Genomic DNA, 23139 nt, shown 5'->3' with positions numbered 1-23139 from the left:
CCGTCAGAAATTAAAATGAGAAAACTATGCGAATTATAAATAATAATGTAGTGGCTCAATAGTCTCTCCAGCTGTAAGTAGCACACGGAAATATTACTGTTGTGGCACATAACAACCTGCCACCCCGCCCTATCCCCTCACTGGCTAGGATCAATGGGTTAGAATGAAGGGAAGGGTGCAGCTATTGCAGAAAGGGGGAGGGGGGAGCAAGGTTGCACGATATAAAACTAATGAAATGATTAAAAACACCATTAGCATAACATTAGTCAAGAAGAAATACATCTAAGGAAAACTTTATGCGGCAAAACTCACTTTTTAAATGTGAACTTTTATGAAATATGAAAATATTGCAAATTATAGGCAATAGTACAAGGATGGGGCCGGGGCTGTACTAAATTAGTAGAGAAAGTTGTCAACACTCAAAGTTTTAAATTGTTTAGGGCATCTCCAAAAATCTGGAGTAATTCCTCCATTCAGTTCTTCTATCAAGGTAATAATAAACAGAATTAAACCAATATTGAATGCTTGATGTCAATGCGTGGGCATTTAAGGATAAATGCGTCATTCATTAATTAACCCTATGTCTATACAGTGGGGGGGAAGAGGGGGAAATAATTGAATTATTGCGCGCTAAGTGTGTCGAATTTTTTACCCTGGAATTTTTTACAGGGAAGTTTATGCCAAAACCATCAGCAGCTGGGGTTGACAGCTGGAAAATGTGTGAGCAAGATGTAGATTTTTATAAAATATACATTTTAAGAGAAAAAGTGACGCCGCATGCAAAAAATTTTAAAAAGCTATTCTTAAAAATTCATATTTATGGGCTAGAAGGTGCCTGCTCTCTCTTCTTGCGCTCCTAATTTTTCAAGGGAGGGGGAAGTCCCCTCAAATTTTCCAAGGGGGGTTGTTACCCCTTTCCCCCCCATAAGCCGCCTCTGAGGAGAGCTATGTTTGATTACCAAATTAATAAATATTAAATATTTTTTAGAAGAACATTTGATAAATTTTTGAGCAGGTATAGAACTTTTTTTAAGAATCTGCAAAAATATTGCGCAAAATATACTTTTTGAAAAGCATTTCACCTAGAAATTTAAATACACAAAAATATTAGCAACCTTTCTAAAAGTTGGTCTATATATTCAAGAAAAGCTATAAATTACAACTATTTATGTTATAATTCCAGCTTTTAGATTTAAGATGACAGCATACCAATACTTTTTGTATTAAACTTAAAAACATTTACCAGGAGAGGGGGGGGGGTCTGGAAATAGGGGGAAGCCCTCCCCCTCCTGAAAAGAAAAGGGAACTTTGTTTAAATAGCTCTGAATGGTGAATCTAATGATTTTCACATTTTTCAGTTGTGTCCATGCTTTCTCTACTGGTATCCCTTGTACCGTACGGGGTTGTGTTAACACAGATAGAGAGCAGTAGGTGAACAAAAGGGAATATTTGGGCCGAGCGCTGCAACCATGTTACCAATATACAGGGTTACACATAAAAGATGAGACTGCAATTACGACCAAAAATGTAAAAAAAACATTTAGGAAGAAACAAGCAGGGAACCAAAACTGTAAAATGTCGTCTCTGATATCAAGGCGGAATTTAATTAATCCGTAAAAATGCTTGACCCAAAGATTCACATTAACATAAAATATCTTTTGAATATCTCTTTATCTCAATTGTCATAATATCATATCTTATTTATAAAATAAAGCTCTTTGCTTCTATATATTTATGTATAGCTAGCCAAACGGCTGGAGCAAATTGGCTAGAATTTGTTAAAAGCATCCATGAGTACCCTGGGGGTGACATAGGCTAATTTAAAGATTTTAAAAAAAATTAATCGGAATGCAAGGCAATTCAGTTCATTCATGATTTAATACCAAGCGCGGGTAAACGGCAGTCGAGTTGCAATGAAAAATAATATAAACCCAACTCGTTTACCATATAAATCATAATAATTACATTGATTACAATTATTACTTTAGGGGTTGTGGTCCCTTCTCTAACCAAGACCAAACCAAACCTTTGTATGCAATGAAGTTTTTGCAGCAGGTTAGTCAGCTGTTACGCGGCATTACTTAATTAATAAAATTTCTACAGTTACAGAGCATACAGATTCAATTCATTAAGGTCACATTGAAACAAAATTGAAATTCTCTATTGCGTTAAAGAACTGATCACTCTCCGCCTACTCCAATATCCCTATATCTTCGCACCTTTTTATTTTAGACCTTTAATATTTCTGTTAGACAAGAGTGTTTAAGTTTTATATACCTAATATTGCAATATCATGAGAATTTCTATGATTTATTTGTTAACTAAAATTTGTATGATCTTTCAATTAAGCAATCATTGTGAATTGAAAGAAATACGAGAACTCATTGAGAAAGGTACAGTGAGGGATAGATGACGCTCGTTTTCTCTTTTTGAAAAACGATCGTTTCGTTTAAAAACCGACACAAAAAAAACGGAACGATCATTTTGGAGAAAGTTAGTCGTTTTTAATCTTTGAAGATCTTTAGCGACCACTCTTCGTTAACGATCGTTAACGACATTTTTAAGACAAAATACATTTTTTGGTTGGAAATTCCGGAATTGGTTCGGAAATTCTCTCTACAAAAAAAATTTTCAGACAACATTCATAAGATATTCTTCCTGAAAAAAATTGAAATTAATTGTCATAAAACACAGATTGTCATAAAACTTGATCGTTTTAAAAAAACGATTAACAACGTTTGGTACAGGTTGTTCAACTAAATCTCCAGTAAGGTCTAGAGTACTTTATAGAAGAAGTTGAGAAAGGTACTGGTAGTTCAACTACATCTCCAGTGTGGTTAAGAGTACTTTCGCGAAGCAGTTTGATTATTCATACATAAATTAACTTATCGTTAATCGTTATTCATTTTTCTTGGTTTTTGGTTTTTTCTAAAAAGTTTCAATTGAATAATATAAACTCACTGATTTTAAGTAAACAAATTATTCTTCAGGCATTTCTGTTCCAACCGACATTTGTTGCGTTCTTTGTTGTTGTTGCACTAATGATTTGTTACTATGCTAGATCACTGGCTATCAGCAGAAAAAGGTAAACACTTATTTGTGCTGTATGCTGATGAATGTATGTTGATGAATGCATGCTGATGAATGCATGCTGATGAATGCATGCTGATGAATGCATGTTGATGAATGCATGCTGATGAATGCATGCTGATGAATGCATGCTGATGAATGCATGTTGATGAATGAATGTTGATGAATGTATGATGATGAATGCATGTAGGAGAATGAATGTTGGTAAATGTATGTTGATGAATGTATGTTGATGAATGCATGTTAATGAATGCATGTTGATGAATGCATGTTGATGAATGCATGTTATGCATGATAATGAATGCATGTTGATGAATGCATGCTGATGAATGCATGTTGATGAGAGAATGTTTATGAATGAATGTTGATGAATGTATGATGATGAATGCATGTAGGAGAATGAATGTTGATAAATGTAAGTTGATGAATGTATGTTAATGAACGCATGTTAATGAATGCATGTTGATGTTTGAATGTTGATGGATGCATGTTGATGAATGAATGTTAATGAATATATGTTGATGAATGCATGTTGATGAATGCATGTTGATGAATGCATGTTGATGAATGAATGATGATGAATGTAAGTTGATGAATGTATGTTGATGAATGTTTTTTGATGAATGAATGTTGATTAATGTATGGTGATGAATGCATGTTGATGAATGCATGTTGATGAATGAATGATGATGAATGTAAGTTGATGAATGAATGTTAATGAATGTATGTTAATGAATGAATGTTGATGAATGTATGTTGATGAATGCATGTTGATTAATGCATGTTGATGAATGTAAGTTAATGAATGCATGTTGATGAATGAATGTTGATGAATGCATGTTGATGAATGCATGTTGATGAATGAATGTTGATAAATGTATGTTGATGAATGTTGATGAATGTATGTTGATCAATGCATGTTGATGAATGAATGTTGATGAATTAATGTTGATGAATGTATGTTGATGAATGTTAATGAATGCATGTTGATGAATGCATGTTGGTGAATGGATGATGATGAATGAAAGTTGATGAATGAATGTGGATGAATGTATGTTAATGAATAAATGTTGATGAATGCATGTTGATGAATGTAAGTTGATGAATGTATGTTGATGAATACATGTTGATGAACGCATGTTGATGAATGCATGTTGATGAATGCATGTTAATGAATGCATGTTGATGAATTCATGTTGATGAATGCATGTAGATGAATGCATGCTGATGAATGCATGTTGATAAATGCATGTTGATGAGCATGTTGATGAATGTATGATGATGAATGCATGTAGGAGAATGAATGTTGGTAAATGTATGTTGATGAATGCATATTGATGAATGCATGTTGATGAATGCATGCTGATGAATGCATGTTGATAAATGCATGTTGATGAATGCATGTTGATGAATGCATCTTAATGAATATATGTTGATGAATGCATATTGATGAATGCATGTTGATGAATTCATGTTGATGAATGCATGTACATGAATGCATGCTGATGAATGCATGTTGATAAATGCATGTTGATGAATGCATGTTGATGAATGCATCTTATTGAATATATGTTGATGAATGCATATTGATGAATGCATGTTGATGAATGCATGCTGATGAATGCATGTTGATAAAGGCATGTTGATGAATGCATGTTGATGAATGCATCTTAATGAATATATGTTGATGAATGCATATTGATGAACGCATGTTGATAAATGCATGTTGATGACTACATGCCTTAAATGCCATAAAGAATGAGGGTAGAATTGAAAGTTTAAAATTATTGCATGTCTAACATCACAAGTTCTAGATTGAAGTGGGCACACTGCACAATAGATTTGATGGGAAACCTTATCCAGCTTACGTTAATACTTAACTTACCGGAGTATCAAACTTTAGGCCAGCCAGTAAACCTGGTTTCGAAAATCTTAAATGTTTTTTTTATGAATAGGGACAAGGTTAGCTGTGTGCGGCAAGTTCAATTACTTGTCCATCTACTTGAACCTTAAGTTAACACATCTACTCCTCTCTATTCATACTTCTCAACTCTGATTTCATTTTTTTAAGGAATAAAAATAAATTTTCATAGGTTTCTCAATTTTTTTTCTTTTTGGGGATAAATTTAGATTTAAATGTCCCTTTGTATTCGCAACGGAAAAACTGTGTGGATAATTTTTTTTCGTATTTGTTATTTTTCTGGTTCATATCTATATTTCTAGCTTGTTGTTTTACTTGATCTTGTTCTTGTTCTTAGTGTTCTCGCTCTTTTACTTGATCTTGTTCTTGCTCTTACTGTTCTCGCTCTTTTACTTGATCTTGTTCTTGCTCTTACTGTTCTTGTTCTTGCTCTTACTGTTCTTGTTCTTGTTCTTGTTCTTGTTCTTGTTCTAGTTCTTGTTCTTGTTCTTGTTCTTGTTCTTGTTCTCGTTCTTGTTCTTGTTCTTGTTCTTGTTCTTGTTCTTGTTCTGTTCTTGTTCTTGCTCTTACTGTTCTTGTTCTTGTTCTTGTTCTTGTTCCTGTTCTTGTTCTTGTTCTTGATCTTGTTATTGTTCTTGTGCTTGTTCTAAATAATTGTTGTTGTTTTAGATATGGAAAAACATTGTCTAGACAGCTGAAGATGGCAGTAAAAGAATTGAAACTTCTGAAGAAAGACCCAAATTTAATAAAATAGTTAGATGTTCAATATTTTTTGTTTTTCTTTAATTACAAAATTTTATTTGAATATATTATTTTTTAGCTTTATCTTTGTTTATAATTTACTGGAACTATTTATAATTTATCTTAATTTCAAATACAAACTAAGAATATTTTAATCAATGATTTATTTTAACGTTTTAATCATGCATGTATATTGCAAATTGCATATTTTATTTGTATTGTTATTATTGATATTTATTTTTGCTAAATATACTACAGCTTATATTATTCTAAGAAGTAATAAAATCATTATTTATGCCAAATCTTTTTGCGTGACTTTATTTTGTTTAAATTGAATAATGAAGGGGTTTGCCAAAATCTGATGATAAAGATCCATATAAATCTGTCGATAAAAATTCTTCAAAATCTGAGAACAAATATTTATAAAAATATGATAATACGAATCTATCAAAATCTGATTGTAAAATAGCATCGTCTGTTTTTCATTTGAATTAGAGTTCTGAGCTAAAAACTTTAAAATGGCGGATATCGAGATCAATGCTTGATCTCCTCTTTTTCTTAATCTCCAGCTTAAATAATGGTTCCTCTTTATCTTAATCTCCAGCTAAAATAATGCTTCCTCTTTTCTTAATCTCAAGTTAAATAATGCTTCCTCTTGTTATGAATCTCCAGATTATTTAACAGATCGGGATTAAGGATATCCCATTCTAAGCTTTCAGTTCTGATTTACTAAATTTCTCAGATTAAAAAAGGGAAGGTTTTGAAAATTAAATGCACTTTTATTTTAATATAGAAGCTAGAAGAAATTTCAAGTTATCCTCCAGTTAAAAAAAAAGGCACTTCCGATTCACAATGGTACTCTCTACCTTTGTTTGATCAATAATGGATTATATCCATGTTTACAGTTTTAAAACTTACTATTTTCAGTTGTGGATTCTCTAGAAAAGGAATTTTTACTGAATGAAAACAATTTAGGAATTATCAGAATAAAGCACTTTTCAAGCTTATCATTAAACATTTTATTGAAAACTTAGATGTGTTGTGTGGTATCACGGGTACTAAGCTTTGGATTCTATATTCTTATGATTTTGTTTCAAATGTTAAGAAAAATTTGGTTGAACTATATGATATCAGCTTTGTTTTATTGAAACACACTGCCAAGATGTTTTATGACTCTAAATAGCCTAACCTGCTTCATTAAATCTAATGACTGTTAGCTTAGCTGTAGGGATGGGATTTCGCAGTTTTTTAAAACTTTTTTTTAAAAACGACTTTATCGTTTCGTTGATGATGAAAAATAGATGAAATTGAAACAACCGTTTTGAAATGAAAAAAACCAGAAATAAAGATAGTTTATGAAAATCCAAAATAAAACAAAAACAGTAGAATTGTTTTTTAAAAAACAATGGAGAACCCTCACTGGAGAACACAAAAGGAATAACGGGTCTAACTAGTCTAACCATTTTATAGTATCTGTTATCTCCGTAATACTGTATCATCTGTGGCTAGTCTGCCCTCTTCTAAGTTTCTGTCGGCTCCGTAAAACTGTATCCTCTGTGGCTAGTCAAGCATCTTCAAAGTTTTTGTCAGCTCCGCAATACTGTATCCTCTGTGGCTAGTCTAACCTTTTTAAAGTTTTTGTCAGTTCCGTAATACTGTATCATCTGTGGCGCCAGTCTACCCACTTTATAGTTTCTGTCAGCTCCGTAATAATGTATCCTCTGTAACTTGTCTACCGATTTTATAGTATCTGTTATCTCCGTAATACTGTATCATCTGTGGCTAGTCTGCCCTCATAAAAGTTTCTGTTAGCTCCGTAATACTGTTTCCTCTGTGGCTAGTCTACCCCCTTTATAGTATAAACTGTATTCTCTAGTCTTCCCACTTTATAGTTTCTGACAGCTCCGTAATACTGGATCATCTGTGGTTAGTCTACCCACTTTATAGTTTCTGTCAGCTCTGTAATAATGTATCCTCTTTAACTAATATAACCTCTTTAAAGTTTCTGTCAGCTCTGTAATACTGTTTCCTCTGTATCTAGTCTACCCACTTTATGGTTTCTGTCAGCTCTGTAATACTTTATCCTCTGTGTAAGCACGGACCCCTTTATTTGAAGTGAGTGTAACATAACTGTAATTATAAATATGCAATTTGCAGGATGACAACTTAGATTTATTGTTCATAGAGAACATACAAACAAAGAGAAGAATAAGAACTAGGAGAACAAAGAAGATAGGAGAGAAGGGGATAATGATAAAATTGAGAACAGGTATGGAGAGTCATACAATGTAAACGCTACCCTATAAAAATGCTACTCTGTAAAACGTTACCTTTTAAAAACGCTACCATACAACTAAACGCTAACTAAGCTATAATTCGCTACACATTTATTGACTGCTTCTGTTTTTGTCTCAGATTTAAAGTTCCTTTCAAAATTTATAAACATTTGCAATTTGAACAATTCATGTTGGCCGGTTCATTTAAATCTAAAAATTCTCGTAGTACATTACGAAGTAACAATTGTGCATCACAAATTATTATATCTATTGCAGTTGCAGAGATTTCAAAACAGGATTTACATAATATCTTGCCTAATAAAGTGTGAAAAAAAACACGCAGAAAGTACTGTCTACGAATTAGGGGGTTAACGTTTTTATTTTTTGAAAAACAATCGTTTCATTATAAAAACGACGACGAAAAATCGCAAAACAAAACGATCGTTTTTTAAAAGTTCGTTTTCTAAAAACTGTCGTTTTCAAAAACGATCGTTAACGACGAACCTTCGTTAAAAAACCGTTTTTATAAAGTTCGTCGTTTTGTTGACGACCGTTAACGACAGCCTTTCGTTAACGATCATTTTAATGTAATTGTCAATGAAATTATTTTTTCAATAATGATCGTTTTTCAAAAGTGATCGTTTTTTTAAAAACAATCGTATTATGAAATCGTGTTATGAAAACGATCGTTTTAATACGATCGTTTTTTCGAAAACGAAACAATTGTTTTTGAAAACGATTGAAAAACAAAACAAGAAACCGATGGTTTAACGATCGTTTTCAAAAACGATTAGCAACCATACTCCGAATTCACCACTTTCACACTTTCTTTTTACTAGTTCATCTTTATTTATCTAGATTCTCTGTTTCAATTTGTTCCAGTTGTGGACTATTCAGTAGGTTTTACACAATTATGACAAGGTTTACATGAATCTATAAGAACAAGCTGATAAACTACAGTTTCCATCAGAAGAAGATATTATAATACTGTTAATGAAAATTAAAATCCTGTTTTTGATCATCTCCTGTCCAGACTTAGACGAATCTGATAACAATCTCCTTTTACACCCTTTCTCCTCCACTTCCTTCCCGTCCTCTTCCACTCTCCTTACCTTCCACTATTTTCCCTTCCTCTTACATCCCCTTCCACTTCCTTCCCTTCCTCTTTCATCCTCTTCCACTTACTTTCTTCCCTCCCTCTTTCCTCCCATTGTATTTCCTTCCTTCCCTTCTACCTACTTCCTTTCCTCTCTCATTCCTTTCTTCTTCCTTCCCGTTCTCTTCTGCTTTTACCTTTCTCCCCATCCTCTCATTGTTTGCCTCACTTTCCTGTCTCTTCTGGGTGTCTGTTTGTTTGTGTCCAATATAAAAAATGTGGTTTAAAGGTTTTTAATTTTGTAAAAAATTAAATTCTTGAAAATCCGCGAATTTTTTTTTTAAAAATCCGCACAATTTTTTTCTTCTTTGTTTTAAAATGTAAACAAAAAGAACATGTTCACAATTTAAATAGAAGATGGGCGCGAAGCGCCCTAAAAGCCTAGAAAGAAAGGCGCGAAGCGCTTTGAATTTCTAGTGTTAAATTGTTTTTTTCTCATATTTTTTTCTTTATCTATGTCTAAAAAATCTACGTATAAAAAGTTATAGTAATCTCTGTTTGTCTGCTTGTTTTTTTTATGTCCAATCATAACTAATGAACCCGTTGACAGATGACAGAATCTCCAGGCAAAGCTGAGTTCCCAAGCTGTTACTACAAATTGTTTAAACATATATATACATATATTAAGAAGAAAGAAGTACTGTTTAATACTCTGACTATTATGAAACGTAGAGTTAAAATATTCAAATTTTGCTGAATAATTTAGCAAAATGATTTATTCAAAATATAAATCTTATTTCATGCATAATTCTTATTATTATACCATATTCATTACTGGCGCACTCTTATGCAATAGGAATTATACTTTTCACCTTTTCACGCTGAAATCTAAACTTAAAGGTCGTCTTAATCCGTGGTAAAAATTATCTATTTATATCTTTAAAGTTTGTCTGTTTGTTTGTTTGTCCGATAATAAATCAGACAGGGACTAATTTGACTCAAATTTATTTTTTTGGATTTAAGATTTGAAGTGGGGTCACATTTATAAAATCTAATATTCAGACAAAGCTGGGTTATAAATCTAGTTTTCTTAGTTTTTAACTTTTCCTATTTCTTGAATTAAGTCGGTGGATGTGAAAATAGATTTTAATAGGCTAACATAATCGTTAAACTGTAGAATTTTATAAAGTTTGCAAAATTCTGGCAGATATTTTTAAATCATTTTTTAACGATTTTTTGTGTAAGTTGTTCGCTATTCTTACAGATAACTCTCGACAAAAAATTTGGAAGTTTGGTAAAAAATAATTGCTTTACAGTCATAGTATTAAATCCTATGCAATTTATTCAAATAAGTCCTGTCCTAAAAAATTTATGCTTAAAAGTTTTTTATTTTCCTAAGATTTTGAAAATGCGCATAAAAATACTATGTATAATCCGCAAACTTTTTTTGTTGTATACAGTACAAAGAAAAGATGCTCACAGATAAAGCCACAATTAAAAGTTGAAATAAAAGCCTAATTGCTTATATTCTTCAGAATATCTCTTTAAAATAAGGAGTTTTAATAAAGAAGATATAGGATTTTTTCAGTTAACGGGTTTTCCATTCGATAATGAGGTTGATGTTCTTTAACGATCTCCATTTTTCTGCGTTGACGGTACATAATATTTGTTTACTGCATTCCCCGTTTATGTAAAGTTTGAGTGGACATGCCAAAACATCACTCCAAATTTTAAAAACTTATTATTTTTTTTATGTTTTTCATGAAATTTAAACCATAAAAAATCGCCACATTTAATTTTATTTTTAATTTTAAGGGTACTATAAATTCTTTAAAAATTGCATTCGTTTGGTTTTGGAATGTTTCGTTAATTTTGAAAAACTGTCCGTTATGAACGGCACGTGGCCTACCTCTATTTTCAACTTTATTATTTTATATACCAAGTGCAGTGATGCATTCTGCATTTGAACACAAGACTAATATTGCTTAATGTTAAAAATTCAAAATTGTAATTTAATGACTAATTATGTAATTTTAAAATTTTAAGTTCTACGTTTTGCATTTCTTGCAGAAAGAGATACCCACAAAGAATATGCGAATATGTCACTCAATTTCACTGCAAACCAAGAGTTTTTCCAATTACTCCTTTTAAACTTAAGCTAGAACTAAGCGCATTGCAATTAAAAAAGTGTATGTCTAGGTCTACACAAAAGTAGAAGTAAGTTTAAAGTGGAGGGTTTCTAAAATTTCTAGATTTAAGTGAATTCATCCTTTGTGGGTAAAAATTTTTAAAGTACAAAAAGTTATGACCTGAAATAGAAAAAAAACTATGCATCTTGGAATTAGTGTTTTTTTTGTTTAACCTACAACCTAAATAGTCAGTTAAATAATAGCAATATTCAAACCCAATGTCGTAGACCTCAAACATTTCAAACTATGAATTCTGTTAGATCAAATAATCTAAATTTGAAATATCAAAGGTTCTCAGCATCTGGTTGCGAAGATGCAGTGATTAAAAAATTTGAGTTTGTGTTTGGCAATAACTCAATTTCTTTAGTATTTTCCTAAATTTTTTTTAATTCACCGTTAAAACAAGAAAAATCCCCGAATTTTAAATAAACGGCGGCTTACAGCGTCATAGATGTCTAGCGATTATATATTGATCTCACCAAATTATTTTTATTAATGAAAATCTTTGATTCTATTCTTGATGTATAGATGGAACCAAGATTGTGTAATAAGGTTACTTACTCTCGATACGCTCCAATGTACGGGAAATTGATCCAAGATTGTATAATAAGGTTACTTACTCTCGATACGCTCCAATGTACGGGAAATTGAACCAAGATTGTATGATAAAGTTACTTACTCTCGATACGCTCCAATGTACGGGAAATTGAACCAAGATTGTATAATAAGCTTACTTACTCTCGATACGCTCTAATGTACGGGAAATTGAACCAAGATTGTATGATAAAGTTACTTACTCTCGATACTCTCCAATGTACGGGAAATTGAACCAAGATTGTATAATAAGCTTACTTACTCTCGATACTCTCCAATGTGCGGGAAATTGAACCAAGATTGTATAATAAAGTTACTTACTCTCGATACTCTCCGATGTACGGGAAATTGAACCAAGATTGTATGATAAAGTTACTTACACTCGATACTCTCCAATGTACGGGAAATTGATCCAAGATTGTATAATAAGCTTACTTACTCTCGATACTCTCCAATGTACGGGAAATTGAACCAAGATTGTATGATAAAGTTACTTACTCTCGATACTCTCCAATGTGCGGGAAATTGATCCAAGATTGTATGATGAAGTTACTTACTCTCGATACTCTCCAATGTACGGGAAATTGAACCAAGATTGTATGATAAAGTTACTTACTCTCGATACTCTCCAATGTACGGGAAATGTAGTCTCCATAGATAGATGAAATCGGCATAGGACATCACTGATTATAGAGGCAAGTGTGACGTCATATACTGATTCTATCAATGTATGCTAAGACGACATTTTACGAACATTGGAGCGCATCAATGTACAACTTTAGTATACAAATACAACCTTTGATTGAACCCATCCGATGAAGTTTTATCCAAACGAAAAATTTAAAGGAGTTGCACGTTCAATTCACAATTCTATCCTTTAGACCTTTGCCTGATCAAAAAGGATTGAGATAACCTTGTTTTTTTTTTACCAAGAAATAAATTATTTTTAATCGCAGATCCATTATAAAGTGGCTTGCGGATCTATGAAGCATAAACAAGGGAGTAAATTGAGAGCATTTTCCTCTTTGAAAGACAGAAAAACGACGACATCTTCCTCATTGCTTTTCCCTTCTTTTCAAATGTTTTTTTACGCAGTGCCACCCCCGTCCCCCACTTGACACATCTTTTTCGTTGTTAAATAGACAAAAATTTTAACTTTTATTCGACATCTATAATTCTTGATCCTTCCTCACAAAGTAAAAATCCTTCCTCCTAAAGTTAAAATCTTTCCTCCCAAAGTAAAAATCCTTCCTCCTAAAGATAAAATTATTCCTCCCTAAGTTAAAATCCTTCCTCCCAAAGTTAAAATTCTTCCTCCCAAAGTTAAAAACCTTTATCCCAAAGTTAAAATCGTTAGAACTTATTGAAATTATTTATACAATCCCTTATTTTTGAATTCCACCAACTATAGACTGTCCTGCAGTGACCATCCAGATTTGCACATTTCTTAAACAAAATAAACGTCTTTTTAAACCACATAAACAGTCTACTGTACAGTAAACTGTTGCACAGCGCCATTAGATAAAAATAAAATCTTACTTCCCTCCCTCTAAATATGCCTTCTTGTTGTTGGATGGTTTACCAACAAAATATCCCAAAAATATCCCAAAAGTATCCAAATATCCACTATGACATTTGTATATGGACTGAACCTGACCTTCAAATTGAGCGCACCTTTGCACGTTAAAATAGAAAATTGGACAGAAGGACAACATGTAGAGTAATATACTTCTTCCGCCTTCCGCCCTCCGCCCTTCTTTCCTCCCCTTTTCCTCTGCCTTTAATGCTTATCAATATTCTTTCTCTCCCCATTACATCTCATTTTCTTCCTTCTTCCTGAGATGTCAAAATTATTATTTTTTAAGGAAATTCTATTCAATTCTACGAAAGGCCCTTAGATAGCTAGTTTTATTTGTTAATACAATGACTGAAGGAGTCAAGTAAAGCTAGCATTTAGAGATAATCATGATAATCAAAAACAAGCATTAACGTGAAAATAGTCTTTTTGCAGTAATCATTAATTAACATTATCTATATAACAAAGCTCTTCACTCATATGTATGTAGCAAATGCCTTACTCCAATAGTTTCTTTAAAGTCTGTACCAATCCAGGTATAATCTTCTGTAATCTCAAGTATCTATCAATCGAGATATAATCTCTGTATTCGTCAGTATTTTCAATCGAGATACAACCTCTGTATTCGTCAGTGTCTATCAATCGAGATACAACCTCTGCATTCGTCAGTATCTATCAATCGAGATAAACTTCTGTATTCAGCACTATCTATCAATCAAGATACAACCTCTGTATTAGTCAGTATTTATCATTCAAGATACAACCTCTGTATTCATTAGTATCTATCATTCAAGATACAAGCACTGTATTCTTAAGTATGTATCGTACAGATACAACTCGATCTAGAACTACAATAATACCTTAGTCTGTATTAAGCCATATACAACTGCACTCTCTTTATTATCAGTTTATATCGTTTTGATATTCTCTGTATTCTCAGTTTTTATCGTTTTGATATTTTCTGTATTCTCAGTATGTATCCTTCAGATATTCTCTTTATTCTCAGTATATTTATTACATGTATATATTTTTATATGTCAGCTATAGTTGGCCAAATGACTGAACTGAATTGACTGACATTTTGTATGGGAACCCATGAGTGTTCAATTCTCACAATTTCTTCTTGTAAAATTTATGAAAATTACTGTGAACACAACCAAGGGTTCTAAAAATGTACCAAGGGTTCTAAAATCTATATATAAAGTTTCATAAAAGTTCATTGCTCCCAGTTAAAGAATTTATGCCTAACAAATGAAATCCAAGAATAAAGCCAAACAATACCACCCACTGGCCGCAGGGTGCAAGTTTAAAGAGCAGGTTAAAGGGCAGCTAGTGTAAGATGGATGCTGGAGAAAGAAGTTAAAAGACATTTATCTTGCTCACAAAGAAATCAGATGGTCGGCAGAGAAAGCAGATTGACAGCCATCTTATCCCCAGCGTTCCACAGGACTCACCAGTTAGCACAAAGCATCTGATCAGAAGAGTCGTCTGGAAATATATTTGCCCCAGGGGAATGTCGTGTGTATTTAGATATACGTTGATGGTCCAACACGTATTGATTGTATGGTTATAATTTAAATATATACCATGCACTTTGCAGTTTGCTATTCCACTCAATCTTGGCTTTTTACTACTGAACTATTTTCAAGTCTATTACAATTCAAAATAATCAATTTTTTCAGGAGAAACTATATATATCTCATTTATTTGTAACCTTTAATCTAAGCTTTTAATGATACTCATGTGAATCGAGCTGTAAGTTTGTTCAGTCGAACAAAATAAAAGAAATGTCTGTGCTACAGTTTAGGAGTAGGTCGACTGTGTTCATATATCTGATGTGAGACCAACAAATATATCTGATATCTTACAGTTCCTCCTTGTGTCCGTCCAGTTTAAATTCACGCCTCCAGACAACCATAAATTACCATTACTATACCAGCGCACAAATCTCCGGCAAATCAAAGAAAATCCGCGGAACCTCCCTGCGTAGAACCAAGCATGTTCCCGCGTAGAATCGCGTGGTACATATACAGAAGATGTTAAGGAAGATGGGTCAATCCTCCTGTGTCTGCTGGATAATGCGGTTACTTGTGGTTGTGGTGGTACGTGAATATATTTAGTGACTTACATTGTGACTTGCACAGCACTGTCAATTAAAATCATATTTATAAGTGGGGGAAAATATTTAAGACTTTTGTCATTGAGAAAAATGAATATTAATATAGAAAAGAATAAAACAGAATTTTTCAATTGATCGTTGAGTTGATGAATTGATCGTTATTTTAAAATTTCAAAATTAGTCTAGAATAAATCTTTTCATGATGATATGTAGATACCAACTGGACATTAAATGTAAAAACTTATTAAAACAGAATTTTCTCTATAAGTCAAAAGAATATAATAGAAAATCCACATAAACTAAATTGTACCGCAGTTTCTGGGAGAAATGTAAACACATGCATTGCTGCTCCAGAGTCCAGACTAAGCTTTGTTTACATTCCTCCCAGAAGTTGCAGTACACTTATTTTAAGGAAGTTCCTTATTACATACCTTCCTAAGCTAATTCTAAGATTCCATATATATATTTATAGTTTGAAGTGGAAGGAATGATAGGAAGTGCACAGATATACAAGCAGTATATCAAAGGTTAAAGGGTTTATCGAAGTAACAAAATCTTCATATTCTATATAAACAGCAGGGGGGGGGGACTTATGAACAACAGCGGTGGACAAGGTGAGATATATGAACATGTGGGGAACAAATGAACAAATGGAGGATATATGAACATATGAGGGCGGGGAATGAACAAAAGGGAATAAATTAACAACGGGTGTGGGATTGATAAACAGCAGAGCTTTATAAACATCCCATGGGGGGGGGGGAGAATAAATATACAACAGGGGGATGAAAAAGATAAAATTCAAATCTTAAAGGGACTGTAAGCTTAACTTTAAGTGACCATCCATTATACAACAGTGCCCATGTTATATTCATGTTTTAGTTTAATTAGTTTCATTTAGTTTCAAGAAATATTCAGATTAAACACTTTTTAATTCAGAAAAACGACGTTATCTTCCACATTTTTTATCAGAGTAAGGTTTCAAGGATACCGTTGTGAATCGGGCATTGCCATCTTTGCATGGAGAGTTAAGCTTACATAGTCTCTTTCAGGCTTTAATGTATGAAGAAGAGTAGAATGAATAATTATGATTGATGAAAGTATAAAACCTGAATTAATGTTTAAGGATTCAAATCATTCATTAATCTCCCGTCTTCATTCATCAGATCGTATAGTATAGAAACACTTAAAGGGACTGTCAACGTATACTGTATAGTATAGAAACACTTAAAGGGACTGTCAACGTATACTGTATAGTATAGAAACACTTAAAGGGACTGTCAACGTATACTGTATAGTATAGAAACACTTAAAGGCTGTCAGCGTAAATTCAAGTGAACCTTCAACAACAAGGGAAATTGTTAGAATTTTACAATTTTCCAGATAGAAAAACGAAGATATCCTCCTCACGTTTGTTTAGATAAAAGTCTAAAGGGTACCATTGGTCGAAGATATCCTCCTCACGTTTGTTTAGATAAAAGTCTAAAGGGTACCATTGGTAATTGGGGTATACAACTTAATGGTTCATGTCAATAGTCTCTTTAATCTTTAATTCTACAAGAATTTTATCTTTAATTTTTTCTTAAAAACAAATAGAAATAAAAATAAAAACAATAAAACGTGGAAATGAGCCGGGTTCAGGGTTGATGACAAATAAATAACCCAAATCTCGTGGTTATAAATTAAAAAATTGGCTGAAAAAATAGATTAAAAATTGAATTAATCTTCAGATTAACTGATCTTGATGTCCACAATACAAGAGTTGCCAGCTCAGTTTGTTTTCTGTAAAAAAAAATAATATTTTGCACAATTTATGCAATTCTTAAGGAAAACAAAAACAAAATTGTTGATGCATGAAATGTGATTATAAGTAGGAATGACAAATCTAGCTTGTTTATTTAGTCAGCTAGATGTCTACAGGGTTACCCACAAAGGATGAGACTGTAGAGACAACTGTACACAATCTATTTAGACTTCTTTTATACATTAATGTTTCCCTGTAGCTATGTTGTTTATTTTGATGCCAAATCATCTTATATTCCAATAACAGAGTATATTTCAGACAAAGCTTAATAGGTTGTCATTAGAATCTCAGCCTTGGTGGATAATCCTTCGAGATTTGTATCCGGGCCCCCCTTTACCTGGACTCTAGGCTCTGTCTGATAATCTGAGTAATAACGAGAAAAAAGTTGAACTGTTTAGATTTTCTTTATTTTCTCAAAAGAATATATGCGCAAGACTCCGCGTAAAATACAATTGGAAAGAATCAATTTTCCAACAAAATTCTTGACGCAGAGTTGGGCACGCCATTTTACAAATGGAAAGTCACTTGAAATTGTGTTTTAGATATAAAATCCTAAACACAAGGAAGAGGAATGTTTAGAAACATCAAAAAGAATGAGATTGTAAAGATGACATAAAATTCAAATATGGCGCTCCCAAAGTTAAATTAAGTCTTCTGCCTTGAATGTGTTCTACTGATTTAACAAAGAAAGAAAGAAATTTAAACCATGAATATAAGGAAACAAACAGACAGTGTAAATTCCGAACAGTCTTCTCTGAAGGCTCATTATTTGTGGGTAACCCTGTATATGAAAATGTTAATACTTGCAGGCACACCATTTAACTTCTTTGTAAATGTTCCTTTTTTGTAAAGATAAATTTTAATTGTATTTTTAAACTATTAATATCCGTTTCTACTTGGTGCTTAACCTTACTGGGCGTCCCCAAAAATGAACCACCAAAAAATACACTTTTTCCGCGAAATTTTGAACATTTAAAGTAAAACACCCTGTATTAGTATTCTGAAAAGAGTATATAACAATACACATATCAGGACCGCAATCTTGAATGTAATTGAAGAATTAGCATTTTTGCAGAATATCAAACATAAACATTTTAATATCAACATTATATCGTAAACATGTCTACGAAATGCAAGCTTTAATACTAATTATATTTTCTATAAAGAATCCCCCCCCCTACCCCTCCCTTATATATAATTAAACTGAGGGGGAAGTGGGGGGCTACGTTTAAATCTCACTAGAAGAGAATGATTTATTTGATTTACTGTTTCGTTTTTGTTTGTATATTGTACGTAAATATTGCAGTACAATAAATGAACCAGAACTTACAGCTTACCAATGTACTAATGCGAGGAAAGTAAATTGCGGTCGCGTATACTCTGCGTAAATATTGAAACCAGTTCTCTCTGGGCGGAATTTGTAAACAAGAATAGATGAATCATTGTTCGTTTAGTATCCGAGGAGGTTAAAAGCATTTAATTTTGAAAATTTACATAATAGTTTCCTATGACCAGAATATTTCATAGATTATTTTTGTGTAAAAATTGATTCCATGTCAGGCTTGTGTTTACTTTACCGCCCAAAGACAGTACACAGCAGCACAAAAAATGCGTACACCTCTGAAATAACTTTCCTTGCATTAGTACGTACCTTGCAGCTTACTACTTTAACCCAGACGTACTCAGAATAAAGAATCGAAGCCTGCCATGGGATCCATCTTTCACATAACAAAATCAATGAAATATTCTGGTCATAGGAAACTAGATTATGTGAATTATCAAATTATCAAAATTTAATGTTTTGAACCTCCTCGGATACTAAACGAACACTGATGCATATTCTTGTTTACAAATTCCGCCCAAAGAGAACTGGTTTCAATATGTACGCAGAGTATATGCGACAGCAATTAACTTTCCTTGCATTACAACCTTGATGTAAACGATCGAATAAAAAATCTCCTCTCCCATACTATGATCGAGGATCCCTTAAAAAGCGTAAAAACTTAAATGTTAAAAAAAGTATTAAAAACTGTGCTAAACAATACGTTGATAAAAACGATGAGTCGGAAGTTAAATTAATGATTCCTGGATCCGAGACCAGAGATCAGAGATTAAGTAGATGATTAATCTAATCGGGGTCAATGGGTCAAATTCTAAATATGTTTTAATCGAATATTAATCAGTTATGACAGTTTGGAACACGCAGTCTAGTCAGTTTATCTATTTATTTATTTATTTTATTCTTCATCATCTCAAATCCTTTTAAACATATCTATTTTCATTCATTTTTTATTTTACTATGTTAATTCTCATATTTACCATTAATGTCAACCTTATTTTAACTTTTTTGTAAAGTTTGTGCCCGTTTTTAAGCCCAAATTTTTATGTGTCCTTGAAAAAAATTGTATATTTTCTGTAGTTTTAAACATCTAAACTTTAATTTCAAATTAGCGCTAAAATATCTTGAAAAATTGAAAAACCATATTATCAGATGTGTTGCCAAAAGCATATATTTTGTAAAACTTAAAAGCAATAAAAAAAATGTAAGATGTTTCCGCGAAGTTTATGTGTTGTTTATTTTTGCCCGCCTGTATTATACTGTGGGACGCGGGTCCCATTGTAAAATATTTTATAGCCCTCCTTTAATGTTTTGTCATTCCATGGGGTGGTCACCCAAATATGTGCATTTACTCAGCAATAACATGTATTCAAAACAAATAACAATAAGTTGGTCTTTTTTATGAATCAGAATTCTTTTTTAAAATAGCGTAAACAAAATTTAAATTCTTTATAAAAGGAATTACTGTTTTCAGATTGATTTGAGGAAAATTCTGAATCTTATCAATTAAGAATAAAAAAATTGAACAAATCCTTGAAACCAATTTGTTAGATTAAATCCAACCCAATCAGACTTATTGATCTAGCTCTGTAACACAGCTATTTATGAGATACTATAGCTAGCTTGGTAACACAGATATTTATGAGATACTATAGCTAGCTTGGTAACACAGCAATTCATGAGATACTATAGCTAGCTTGGTAACACAGCTATTCATGAGATACTATAGATAGCTTGGTAACACAACTTACTAAACTTTTTTATCCTAATTGAAATTTGAGGAAAATCGGTCATGAAATATGCTCGAAAATACATACAAATACAAACAAATACCCCATGCAGAAATTACTACTTTACATTAATATGTTATGCGTTTTTATTATTTCAAATTACATAGTTCCTTTTCAAATTACATAGTTCCTTTTCAAATTACATAGTTCCTTTTCAAATTACATAGTTACTTTTCAAATTACATAATTCCTTTTCAAATTACATAGTTCCAAATTTCCGATTTTGGTTTGCACGAAGTAGGAAGGAAAATGTTTGATGTTAATAGCTGTTGAACGATTTGAAATAAATGCATTTCTGATTTTTCTATTTTTTTAAAACATTTTAAAAACTCATGACACACGTCACAAGGTTCAATTAGGGGGAAATGTAAACGTTAAAAGTATTAAATAGAAAAGAAAAAACAAAGGGCTGATAAATCTTAAAAATTTGAAAAAATTCTCTTAATTCCTTTGATAACTAATTTTTAATCATATTTCAGAATAAGTCGCCATTTCCTTAATATATGATTCTCTTCCAGCTTGTAAATGTAGTCCACTAACAACCTAACTAACTAACTAACGACCAACTTTGATATTGAATATACATTCCTTGTAAATAAATATTTGAATCTTTAAAAATAAAAGATTTTTATTCCAAGAAGTTTTAATTTCGGTATCTCCATCTGAACTATGGGGTGCCCCAAAAAAAACGTTGGAATGAGGAATGTTTATTGGGACACTTCATACATACTTGATATTAAACTTGGCCGTCTTTAAATTATAATGTTAGTGGGACACCCCGTATATAATACACAAAACACATGCAAGGTTGCTGGTTGAGAAAGGGTATGAAGGGGTGGAACGGTTCCACAAAATCCAGCAAATTATCCTCTTAAGAACGCTCTTTCAAAATTATTAAACCGGAAACCAGTGTACTAAAACTTGACACGAAGAAATATATAGAATACAAACTCTTGTTACTCTTGTCACACTTGCTACTCTTGTTACACTAGTTACTCATGTTACACTTGTTACTCTTGTTACTCGTGTTGCTCTTGTTAATCTTGTTACTCTTGTTACTTTTGTCAAGTTGTTAGGCTTGTTACTCTTGTTAATTTTGCTACTCTTGTTACTTTTTTACTTTTGTTACTCGTGTTACTCTTGTTAATCTTGTTACTCTTGTTACTTTTGTCAAGTTGTTACACTTGTTACTCTTGTTAATTTTGCTACTCTTGTTACTTTTTTACTCTTGTTACTCTTGTTACTCTTGTTACTCTTGTTACTCTTGTTACTCTTGTTACTCTTGTTACTCTTGTTACTCTTGTTACTCTTGTTACTCTTGTACTCTTGTTACTCTTGTTACTCGTGTATAAACGATGAATGATAAATGCATAAAAGGATAAATGTGAGAATAGGATGAATGAAAACTAATGAATGAATAATGAATTAATATTGAACAATGAAGGATTAATAGAAGAAGGATGAATATTAAAGGATGGATATTTCAAAAGAATAAAGGGATAAACAGATTTAGGATGAAAGGATAACTGAATGATAAATAATGAATAAAAGAAGGATGGATAAATAATGAATACTGAATAATGAATGATGAATAATAAATAGTAAATAATGAATAATGAATAATGAATGATTAATGAATGTTTAGGTGTTCAGTCTTCTCTCCTACACTGAGTGTAATAAGCTAGATGGTCTGGTGAATCAAGCACAGGGTAATCTTTCATTAATCAACACAAATAGAACACTAGATGTCGTCTTTTCAAGATTTAGGGGTTGTTCGTTCACAATAACCCTCAGGCAGAAGCCCAAAGCCCAATTACAAGTCAGAGAGAATGCACTGCATGCACAAAACTCCTTTGGGCTTCTGGGGTTATTGTGAACGAAAAACCCCTAATTTTTTTAAAAGACGACATCTAGTGTTATATCTGTGTTGTTATTAATTTACTAATCAACTAAAATAAAACCAAAATTTTCTTAAATTATTGTCTTTTCAATACAAACTTTGCCATTTTAATATCTATTTATAATCAAAGACAATATTTTATGGAAGTCAATGAGAAACTGCTAACAATTACCGAATCTTTGATTTTAAAAAGCATGGATATCTTCATAATTTTTGCTCGTTTCCAGGTTTAAAGCTGTACGGTGGTAAAGTAAAAGTAACTCGTTAAAAAACGTTTTACTTAAAATTATATCAAGTTCTTTTAAAAATGGAATTTAACAAAAGATTTTATGATACAGTGAGAAGACGATTTTTTGACTCAACTGACTTTAAATAGTCCAATGCATGAGACACTGCAATTGTTCAATAGAAACAGACTTATTTCACTTAATAAGTGATTTAACAAGTTACAATACACTTTATTATTTCTTTAATGTCGTCTTCCTACTTCACAATAAACTAAACTCTCCAATTCCAGGATTTGGAGAAACACATGAAGGACCAGTTAAAGCAACACTACTAAGAGAAGGACGACAGCTGCAGGTAAATGAAACGATTTTATTATGCAAAAATATCGAGAACAAGTTTCTACACACATATTTTGAAATCTTATCCTTGAACTCTATTTATCTATCTATCTATTTATCTATCTATCTATCTATTTA

General features: G+C 32.1%; 2 protein-coding genes and 1 long non-coding RNA gene across 3 annotated transcripts in view; all 3 read left to right on the top strand.

Moving 5' to 3' along the window:
- Positions 1 to 203: 203 nt before the first annotated feature.
- Positions 204 to 5825, top strand: LOC111704614 (transmembrane channel-like protein 7). The gene is made up of 5 exons (XM_023476904.1): positions 204 to 490; positions 1359 to 1431; positions 1989 to 2055; positions 2991 to 3085; positions 5681 to 5825. Exons 2-5 carry the CDS (start codon positions 1367 to 1369, stop codon positions 5763 to 5765), a joined length of 312 nt encoding a protein of 103 aa, XP_023332672.1. The 5' UTR covers positions 204 to 490; positions 1359 to 1366; the 3' UTR covers positions 5766 to 5825.
- A 9626-nt stretch (positions 5826 to 15451) lies between these two features.
- LOC111704609 (uncharacterized) lies at positions 15452 to 23032 on the top strand. Its single transcript, XR_002765857.1, has 3 exons — positions 15452 to 15585; positions 22181 to 22244; positions 22953 to 23032. It is a non-coding gene; the product is annotated as an uncharacterized LOC111704609 (long non-coding RNA).
- Positions 23033 to 23037: 5 nt separating this feature from the next.
- Positions 23038 to 23139, top strand: part of LOC111704603 (arginine-glutamic acid dipeptide repeats protein) — a 10041-nt gene continuing 9939 nt past the window's right edge. Inside the window, exon 1 of the mRNA XM_023476888.1 lies at positions 23038 to 23058. Within this exon, the coding sequence (XP_023332656.1) occupies positions 23038 to 23058 (21 nt within the window). The remainder of the gene's footprint in view (positions 23059 to 23139) is intronic.

The sequence above is a fragment of the Eurytemora carolleeae genome, unplaced genomic scaffold (genome assembly GCF_000591075.1).
Source record: "Eurytemora carolleeae unplaced genomic scaffold, Eaff_2.0 scaffold602, whole genome shotgun sequence".
NCBI classification, from domain to species: Eukaryota; Metazoa; Arthropoda; class Copepoda; order Calanoida; family Temoridae; genus Eurytemora; species Eurytemora carolleeae.
Note: the sequence above shows the minus strand (reverse complement) of the source record. Positions and strands in the feature narration are given on the sequence as shown.